Source organism: Pteropus vampyrus, unplaced genomic scaffold (assembly GCF_000151845.1).
Source record: "Pteropus vampyrus isolate Shadow unplaced genomic scaffold, Pvam_2.0 Scaffold20, whole genome shotgun sequence".
Lineage (NCBI taxonomy): Eukaryota > Metazoa > Chordata > Mammalia > Chiroptera > Pteropodidae > Pteropus > Pteropus vampyrus.
In genome coordinates this window covers 392,548-402,725 of record NW_011888801.1, presented here as the reverse complement: position 1 = coordinate 402,725, position 10,178 = coordinate 392,548, and the positions used below count along the sequence as shown (strand labels likewise).

General features: G+C 50.9%; 1 protein-coding gene across 1 annotated transcript in view; it reads left to right on the top strand.

Moving 5' to 3' along the window:
- Positions 1 to 7,561, top strand: part of DNAJB12 (DnaJ heat shock protein family (Hsp40) member B12) — a 17,501-nt gene extending 9,940 nt beyond the window's left edge. The window contains 6 exon segments of the mRNA XM_011355205.2: positions 578 to 763; positions 875 to 954; positions 1,997 to 2,106; positions 3,725 to 3,897; positions 4,423 to 4,574; positions 5,717 to 7,561. Coding sequence (XP_011353507.2) covers positions 578 to 763; positions 875 to 954; positions 1,997 to 2,106; positions 3,725 to 3,897; positions 4,423 to 4,544 — 671 coding nt within the window. The 3' untranslated portion in view covers positions 4,545 to 4,574; positions 5,717 to 7,561.
- The last annotated feature ends 2,617 nt before the right edge of the window (positions 7,562 to 10,178 follow it).

Below are 10,178 nucleotides of genomic sequence, written 5' to 3'. Positions count from 1 at the left end.
CCTGGAAATTCCTGCTGCTTCCAGTTCACAACAGCACATCATATATCTGTTTGGACCTCATGTTGCACTGTGACTTTAAGATTACATAACCTGCAGAATGGAATGCCCCATCCCACTGGGCACCTCACAAGGGAGGAATAGGGGTGGGGTCATAAAGTCAGAGAGCAGACTTGAAGCAAGACAACTTGGGTTTGATTCCTGGCTCTGTAGTATCAGAGCTCTGTGACCTTACACTTAACTTCTCTGGGCCTCAGTTTTCTCATTGATAAAATGGAGATGGGCTTGCTGTTAGGAATAAATAAGAGAATGCCCATACCAGGGCCTGGTGTGTAGAAAAAGTTGGACTCTCATCATGATGTGGAGAGCAAGGAGCCTAAGTGTTAATGCTCCACCCAGCCCAAGCTGCCCAGATTCACTTACAGGTATTCGCGCTTGCCCAACTTCCCAGTGGCCCCAAGGACTCCTGCTTCCTAAAGCACCACTTAAGTTCTTTAGGAAGTGAGCTCTTGGCTTCCATGAGAGCCTTCACCTGCACTCCTAACATTCCCCAGGCCTGACCTTTCTAACTCCTTTCTAGCCATTGGCACAGCATATGCAGTACTTAGCAACCCTGAGAAGAGGAAACAGTATGACCAGTTTGGTGATGACAAGAGCCAGGCAGCCCGTCACGGCCATGGGCATGGAGACTTCCACCGTGGCTTTGAGGCTGACATCTCCCCTGAAGACCTCTTCAACATGTTCTTTGGTGGTGGCTTTCCGTCTAGTAAGTCCCCCACCCTCCCCACAGCCAGGTCTCCCCAGAGGTGGGAGACTGGATGCCAGCCTCTCCCTTTCCCAGCAGCCCCACTCCTGACTCAGTCCCTCTGACCCCCAGGTAACGTCCACGTCTACAGCAACGGCCGTATGCGTTATACCTACCAGCAAAGGCAGGATCGCAGGGAGAACCAGGGTGACGTGAGTGAGGAAGGCACTGGGGAGACCCGGGGCGGGGGGCTAGTGACATGCCCAGCAGTGACATGCCCAGCTGTCTGTTCTGGGATGGTAGTATTCCCACAACTCGCAGCCAAGGAGCCATCTTGGGCCTCCCTTGCCATTCTGCTGTTTGACACCAGAGGGAGCCTCACTCCACATTGCCCACTGGAAGGAGTGGGGATTTGATGGCTGCTTCTAGAGAATGTAATGCAGAACGTTTTCCACCTATAGGCAGGTTGGAGTGTGAACAGTCTTTGTGCAGTTCATTTACTCATAAAGCCAAAGTAACATTTCCAAGCAGTGGAAAGTTTCATGAGAGAATTGTAAAAGATAACAACATAGGTGCTGACTCTTCTTTTCAATACTCAAAAAATGTATGCAAAAGCTATAACAAGACAGTGCTTCAAACACATTTTGAACGCCACAAGAACAGCTAGCTGAGTAAAATTAAAATACTGTGGACAACTGTGGAGCATTTAAAATTATGGCAGGCAGAAGGATTCTCTTTTGCTCTGACAATGTGGCCTTATGCTTTGATTTACTTTTTAAACTTTTATTTCGCATATATTTAATACAGAGAAGAATTTTTAAATCGCAGATTATCACACAGTGAAAAAATTTATATTTATAATTTTTTAACTGGTAATTTTTTAATCGTTTAAAATTCAAAAAGGTAATGTAGCGAAAATCTCCCTCCAGCTCTGCCACCCCTTTTCCTGGAGGCAGCCACTTTTGCTCATTTTTTTGGTAGTCTCTCAAAAGAAAATGCATATACCCACTTTCCTCCTGTATTTGACACCAGTTGCTCTTTTGTTACTATCTGGGGAAGCTGGCAAGTAGAGGGGCATCTGTATTTTGGGCACCTATGAGAGGGAAAGGAAGAAGGTATCATCATGCCCTGCTTGCATGGAAACTGCCTCCCACCACCTGGGCTCCACTGTGCTGGGGGAGCTGGTGGTGATTGCGTCTGACGACACACTTCCACCCAGTTCTGGCTTGGGTGACCACTGGCTCTTCCTTCCAGGGCGGGCTGGGGGTATTTGTCCAACTGATGCCCATCCTCATCCTGATCCTCGTGTCAGCTCTCAGCCAGCTCATGGTCTCCAGTCCACCCTACAGTCTGAGCCCGAGGCCGTGAGTACCTGTAGCTGGGGGTGAGGTTGGGATGTTGGGCAGATTGAGACTATGTCTCAGCGGCCATCTGGGGCTTTCCTTTCCATCCTGTAAGTTTTTGATCACAATGCAGAAAGCTGGCTTAGAATCAAGAAAATATACTTTCCTAGTTGAGCAGAGGTTCTTGATTTTTTTTTTTACTTTATTTTTTTATATTTATTTTTTTTCAGGTAAGGGGAATTTTCGTTATATCCTCTAATAGCTTTTTATTTATTTATTTATTTATTTTTCTTATGATGACATTGGTTAACAAAATCCAGTAAGTTTCAGGTGTATAATTCAACAGTAAGGCATATATATATATTGCATTGTGTAAGCAGAGGTTCTTCATCTTTTTATGATCACAGTCCTCTAAGAAAACTTAATGAAAACTTCAGATCTTTTCCCTGAAACGCTGCACACACACATACAATTTTGCATGTGATTTCATGGGCTTCATGACCAACCGCCCCATATTGTCTGCTGACCTTGAGATGAGAACCTATGCTCTTATGCTCAGGGTAGGGGCTCTAGGGCCATGGAAAGAACAAGGGCTCTAGAGTCAGACAGCAAAATTGGCTTTCAATCCTAGCTCCTCTGCTAACTAAGCAGCTGTGTGACCTTGGACATGTTACATAACTTCTCTGAGCTTTGGTTTCCTCATCTATAAAATGGGAACATCTACCTGCTTGTGAAAATTAAATGAATGATACAGATAAAATTCCAGGCTCATTAGAAATGCTCAACAATATTTGTTGAATGAATATGTGATCTCAACTGCCAATAATGAATTTGAGCAAGTTATTTGGTGTTTTAAGGTGTCAGCTCCCCTAATTTATTTCTAGCACTTGACCTAGTAGGTGCTCAGCTTCTATTGATGGAAGCCCTCTGCTCCCATCAAGCAGCCTGGCTCTAGCGGGGATCCTGGCAGCATCCCTCTCAGCCAGCAGGGGGCAGAGTCGGTCCACTGGGCCCACACCAGCCAGCGCAGGCTCTCTGTGGCCTAATGCCAGCCCTTTTCTCTGCAGCTGGAGAAATGGGAAGCAGCATTGGGCAGGCAGGGGTTGTCCTCCCTGGAGCACTGGCTCCTGTCTGCATGTTGAGGCTCTTTCCACAGCCTGTGAGCCTACTTTTGGAGCTGGAATATAGAATCCGAGAGCTGGAAAGATACAACTCCTGGGAAGTTGAAGGCAGGCAGGCCTTCAACAAGGATTGGCTTAGGGGATGAATGAGGAAACAGAGGCACAGGGAACTCAAGTCACACAGCTTGTCAGAAATGGAGCCCAGACTCATGCCAGGTTCCCTACTACCCTGACCAGGGTCTCTCAGAAAGGGGCTTCTCCCCAAAGTTCCCCGAGTCAACAGTGTAGTGAGCAGGGAGCCTGAAGAAGAGCTTGCCCTAGGCTGGGTCACTCATGGGAGGAACATCCTGCCTTTTCTTCAGACCCTCATTTTGGTTAGGTGCAAGTTCCTGTTCTAGTTTGGGAGGTAAGCAACCACTGTGGCCTGCGTGGCACCTTCTGTCAGGAGCCTCATCTCCGTAGAGCTTCCCTGGGCCTGGGACCAGTGCCCACTTTGTGCCTGGTATATTTCTGGCCAGGTCGGTGGGTCACATCCACAAGCGAGTCACCGATCACCTGAACGTCATCTACTACGTAGCAGACACCTTCTCTGAGGAGTACACAGGTTCTAGCCTGAAAACAGTTGAACGGAACGTGGAAGATGATTATATCGCCAACCTCCGAAACAACTGCTGGAAGGAAAAGCAGCAAAGTGAGTGTGTGTGTGTTGGGGGCACAGAGCTTGAGAGCGCAGAAGGGGAAAACCCTGCTCCCTCCGTGATTTGTGGGCCCAGCACCTGCCACTGCCCTGCACCAGCCACCTCCAAGCTGGGCTCTACTTCTGTGTTTCCCTGGGGCCAGAGCCAGGGGACACCTGGAGATTTCCTCTCAGTTCCCGTAAATCACTGCAATCAGCCTGTTTGGCTGCAGGTAAGTACATAGAGATTTGAGCAGATCTCCTGGTCACCCACTGACTGGACATCTGGCTCTATCGATAGCACCCTGAGGAGGTCTGACCAGGATGACAGGTTCTTACCTTGGCTGGCCTCACCCATACTCTATAGAAAGGGCCTCTGTCCCCCCTCCCAAGTTGGAATCACAGTCTTTGCTCCTTCGGAGTCCTCCCCTGCTCCTGAGCCTGTAACAGCCTTCCTCCTGGCCCTGCAGGCCAGGCAGGCACCCTAGCAGCCTTCAGTAGGTACTGAGTGTGTCCTAATCCTGCCCCATTACTTTGCAGAGGAAGGCTTGCTATACCGGGCCCGCTACTTCGGCGACACAGATATGTACCACAAAGCACAGAAGATGGGCACCCCCAGCTGTAACCGACTGTCAGAGGTGCAGGCCTCCCTGCATGGATAGTCCTGGGCCAGCTACGCTACCGAGGTCCAAGTATGAGCCAGGGCCTCCTCTGCCCTGCAACTCCTGGCAGCTCTGGCCCTGGTCATGAGACAGAGGAGGGTGGGAGGGAGGGAGCCTGGTCATGATGGCACAGACTCCTTGTCCCCAGCCCGACCTCCAGCCTGTAGGGTTGGGGCAGCTCTAGGGCGTACTGGGAAACTGAGGTGGGCTTCAGGCCTCTACTCTTCACCCCACACCCACCCTGTTCCCTGGCTCTGGGGCTATGGGGTACCCAAGAACCAGGCAGAAGGGGGAGCCCAAGAGCCACTGTGCCTCCTTGGTCTGCTCCAGCCATCAAGTCCCTTTTCCTTTATTATCTGTCCCCTGATACTTAGGCCACCGAATGTTATTGGGCCCAAAAGAGCCCCCACACACTCGCCACCAGGGAGAACCATGTGGGAACAGGTGGGCCAAGAACCCTTCTTCCCCTGCCCTTCCAGGCAGTAGGAAACGGAAAAAGACTGGAGCCCAACAGTGGGCAGGGGAGGGAGCCAACAGGCTGGGAGCCTGAGAGGCCTCTGCGCCAGGACTAATCCCCTCTGGTGGGATCCCATGCTCGCTCAGTCTCGCTCTCGCTCCTCCTCCTTCCCCCTCACTTTCCCTCCCTCACTCCCTCATGCTTCTTTGCCAGGCAGCCTGGAAGCCACAGTTATTCAGCCTGCCCAGGCGTCTCACCTGTGGTCTGAAGAAGGAAACAGAAAGTCATAAGTCCAGGGTCAATTGCAAAGCCCTCAGCACAGAAGGGACGGGAAAAAATGAAAGTTACTGATAGCAGGCTCCCTGCTTCCCTTACCCCTATGTGTGGGTAGTGGGCTCTGCTCCCAGCATTTTCCAGAGGGGACAACTTGGACCAAATCCAGAGGAATGTGGGCATAACCGGTTAAGGGCCTTTTCGTGTTGGTGCCCTGTCCACACCTCGGCCTGTGTCCCTTTGGCAAGGATCCAGGTACAGACACTCAGCTTTGAGCTTGTTTGCTTGTGCCTCCAGGAGAGTGAAGCAGACTGCAGAAAGGCAGTTGGCTGCAGCTGAGGTGGGCAGGACAGCAGCAGGGAGGGTTGCTTGTTCCTGTGGGTTAAACTAGAGACTCTGGGCGCATTACTGCCAAGCTAACTGTTACCATTCTCCTCCCCAGACCATGAAATCCCTGGAGAATTTTTGGTGACATGCACTGAGCCAAGGTGATGGACTTTATATTTAAGGAAAGACATAAAAAGAAAAAACATTAAAATGGAATTGGAGGCCGAACGCCGTACAACTGCCCTCTCTCTCACCCAGTTAATGCAGAAAGCTCTTAGGACAGACAGGAAAACTGGCCACGGGACTGCTTCCCTTCCTCCCATGGCTGGCAGAGGCTCAGGCTCCACATCAGCTCTCTCCTAGGATACAGAAACCATGGCAACGAAAGTAGAATGTAAAACTTGCAGCAAATGTCTGTGGGTAGGGCTGGGGGAGGGGGCACCCAACTGCCTTTCTTCCCTCTCCCAGGAGCCTCTGGTCACCTCTCAGTGGAAGCCAGTCAGAGGTGTTGGCCAAGGATAGAGAGGAGGCAGAGAGAACTCTCCAGAGAATGTAATTTATAGATGCACATATATGTATATATATCTATTTATATGTAAATAGCATATATAAAGATATATATATATATAGTCTACTTTTTAAACTATGCAGGGATTTGGTTAAGTTGTTTAGCTGATTTCTATTTTAGAAAACGAGGACTGTTTGGGGAAGGCAACCTGGTCCTTCAAAGGCTGGACGTTAGTCACAGCTGATAGCATAAGGAAAGCTGGGTCGTAGCTTTTAAGATTCCCCTCAACCCCAGCCTGTTTTTGATGGCAGCAGCAATCATGATAGTATAAATCTGTAGAAAACTTTTGACAGTTGCCAGGTTTTGAAGGTTTATGGTTAAGCGGAAGGAGAGCAGGCTGTGAGGGGAGAAAGTGCCCTTAGGGCCACCAGCCAGGTCAGTATTGAGTCATGGTAGAGGCCCCAGACTGTCTTCAGGGGTGAGACCACCCACCTCAAGCTTTGACCAGCTCAGATGGGCTCTTTGTCCTGGTGCCCAGGAGCCCTCTGATCCCTTGCCACAGAGAACAGCGGGGTTGTGAGGGGGACCAGGTTTTGCCTAGCCTCCTCCCCCGACTTAGCCCTAAGGGAGTTTTGCCTTATAGGTGCCACAGGGCACAGATTCATTGTTGCCACTGGTTTTTCCTGAGTCATACACCAAGGACTCCAGAAGGCTCTTCCTCCAAGAGTCAGCCAGGTGGTACCCAGGACCCCAGGGCAGCAGCCGACTTCAGAAGAAAGTCCATACCTGTGGGCACCTCTGTCTCCGCCCTCCATGGACGTGACGCCACTCGGCCTTCTCTTCCACTTTGGACAAAGGATGCACCTGAACCAGAAAGGTTTTCTTATCCTCACCTTCAAATGAGGATTTTTCTCAAAACAGCAGTTGCTGCCAGGGAAAGGGAGGGAGATTTTATTTATTCCCACAGTTTCAACTGGGTCTTTTGGAATTACCATTTTTCCTGAATTTCCCTCTGGCAGTGGATGTTATTGAGCCTGCCATCTTCCAAAGCCTTACTTCCCCAAGCTACCAGCCAGGAGGTGATAACCATCCTCCCAGAGCTTCTCCTGGCTCTTTTTTTTAAAGTCCTCCAACAAATAAGATTCCTGCTGGGAAAGGAAGCTTGGTAAAGAAATGTCAAATCTGGTTTTTGAACAAGGTCCTGCCCTGTGATGAAGCAGCCACCCGGGCCCAGAGAGATGATAAGAACTAGACGTGGGCGAGAGTGCCCCATTGAGGTGGCCCTGGTGCTCTGCCCCCACCACCCTGACCAGGTGGTCGTGGTAGGTGTCCCTAGACAGGTTGACCCATGTGCAATAACAACATAGATCCTAAAGGATCCCCTGAGAAGCTGTATTTCTTGAATTAGAATTCTGAAATTGTACATCTTATAAATATATGTTTATTATGTGATTGGCTGTGCTGGGTCTGCATTGAGCAAGGGGGCTAAGGTGGGGGCCACAAGCACCTGTTGCTACTGACATCCCACAAAGAATTTTTGGTGTCAAGCCTGAATGCCCCTCTCACCCCTTGCTCCAGCTGACAGCCACTTAGGTCACCAATGTTGTTCCAGGGCTGACTCCATCCAGGTAAAGGGTAAGGGACTCAAGCCAGGACCCTGGGGTCCCTGATGCCAGTCCTGGGTTGGCAACCAGGACATGATCTCCTCTGCTTCCCCCTGTTCCTGCTCCCTCCACCCCTTCAATTCCATCAGGCCTACTGTGAGCAAAAGGATTCAGAATCTTCCTTTTCCCCAGCCTGGAGCTCAAGCCCACAAGGGGAAAGTTCTCTGAGTTTCTATCTGTGGCTGCACAGTCTTCCCAGCCATCCTTCCCACACCACCCCCACAGCCCGCCCTCCTCTCCCAGAAGGTCGGAAAAGTTAAAAATGAGGCAGCCCAGAGTGGGGCTTCCTGTGAATGGAACAGCAGATCTGCCTGGGCCTCCCAGAGACAGGGCTCTGCAGCCCTGACTGGCGGCCCGAGGCCCCTCCCGCTGCCGCTCCAGCCAAAGACAGGCGGGCTGCCTGGTGGTGCCACTGCAGCCTGAGAGCTCATTGGTTGCCCTGCCCAGGGTCACCACAGCCTGCCCTGCCTGGTCTGCGAGCTGCCACTTGTTAGCTGCAGTTGGCAGAGGCAGTGCCAGCCACCCCCATTTACCCAAGCCGGCCCGGTGCAGCTCAGCAAGCCAGAAGGGGCGGGACAGACTCCCTCCAACTGTTTGCTGCAAAAAAAGAGCCTTTGACAAGTGTTCCCCACCCACTGTCAGGTGGCAAAACCACTGGCCCATTCAAGCTCTCAGGACCTGCCAACTTATCTCCACATCTCAGGCTGCCCCCCAGGTCTCCAAGGGAACTGCTGCTAGGAGCACACATTCTGGCCCAACTGTAACCTCATCCCCACCCTGGCAAAGTCACCTGGCTGTCTAGGGCAGGCACACACACACACAGTGCCAAGAGTCAAATAAACAGACTTGACACAGTGTTCTGGAGCCACTCGGAATCTTTACCAGACGTCACACCATGTGATTTGGGTGAGTCAGCCCATTTCCCAGAGCAGTAAGCTGAGGCTTAGGGGAGGGAATGCAGTGACCAATGGTCTTCATGAAGCTGTGCATTTCTTAATGGGTGTATATAGCAAAGTAATCATTCTGCAAACATTTGCTGAACCCAAATTCACAGTCCTCAAGGAGAGCAACCCAATTTGTGCCAAGCATAAGGGTGCAAGACCTGAGTTCAAAAGGGAAGAAAGGCCGCACTAAGGAAAATGGAACTTAATCTGAGGGGCTTGGGCTGGGGATGAGCTTCCCGCAAAAGCAGGCGCACTCTCCTAGCTGACAAAGGTGTCCACCCAGTTGTGCAAGGCAACTTCCCTGAGTTGGTATCACCCCCAAGAGGCAGCACAGTAGATCAGTTGTTGGGTGTCGTGGACCCCGCAGCCCCATTGCCTGGGCTGGATCTATCTACTGGCTGTGCAGCCTTGGGCATGTCACTTAACCTTCCTCTGCCTGAGTGACCTCATCTTCAAAATGGGAGTAAAAAACAAACAAAAAAAAAAAAAAAACACCTATCTCATTGAATTATTGTGAGGAATAAAAGAGTTATCACATAGACAACACTTAACAGGGTGTCTGATACATAGGGAGCTCTATTCTTAATCTACAAAGATTAACTGATTCACCAACTGAGTGTCAAGTCCCATTCCAGGCACTCAAACCACAAAGGTGACAGACAGGGACTGCCCTGGAGGAGTCATGGGGCAGTGGTAGAAGCCAGTGTTCAACAGAGTCCTGTGGGACTGTGATAAAAACAAACCTGGGAGCAAGGCAGGTGCAAGCAGCTCGTGCTCAGGATTCTTGATAAAGGAACCGGCATCTGCGAAGGAGGTGGGAGTGTGGGCAGGGCTGGGGGTGGAGTGGGTACTCTGGCCAGAGGGGACAGTGTGTGAGCAAAGTCCTAGAGCTGGGAAAGTACAGAAGTGACCGCATTCAGGGAACTGTGCCAGGACCAGGTCTCCAATCTATAATTATCACCTTGCCAGTCATACCCAGTAGTCCTGGGCAGAGAAAGAACTTCACTGGGAATGAATGAATAAGAGACCCCGCACTTAGGGAGGCTGACAGAAGCAGGCAACCGGGTAAGGCTAGCCATGTCGGAGGTGGGGGGATGGGGCAGAAGGGACTGGCAAAGCTGGAGGCCTTGGTGTGGCATTCACACTGTCAATCCCTCTTCTCCAGGTTCTCATAAGGGGATGTTTCCCCAGGACAGGGCCCAGGCCTCCTGTTGCTTCCATAGCCCCACAGCCATTTGAGTAAGAAATAAAGGTCCAGGGCCCAGACAGGACGAGGAGTGTGGGGAAGGCACTCTCTAGGACCCTGCAGCCAAGCAGCCCTTTGAGAGCTCAAGAGTTGGGATTCTGCTTGGGAGGAGAGTGGGGGTCTGACTGCCAAACCTTGCCCCTACCTTCCTTGGACAATTCAGTCTAAACAGAGTCCCAGGGAGAACAGGGCTGCCTTTTTCAAATCTGACTCTG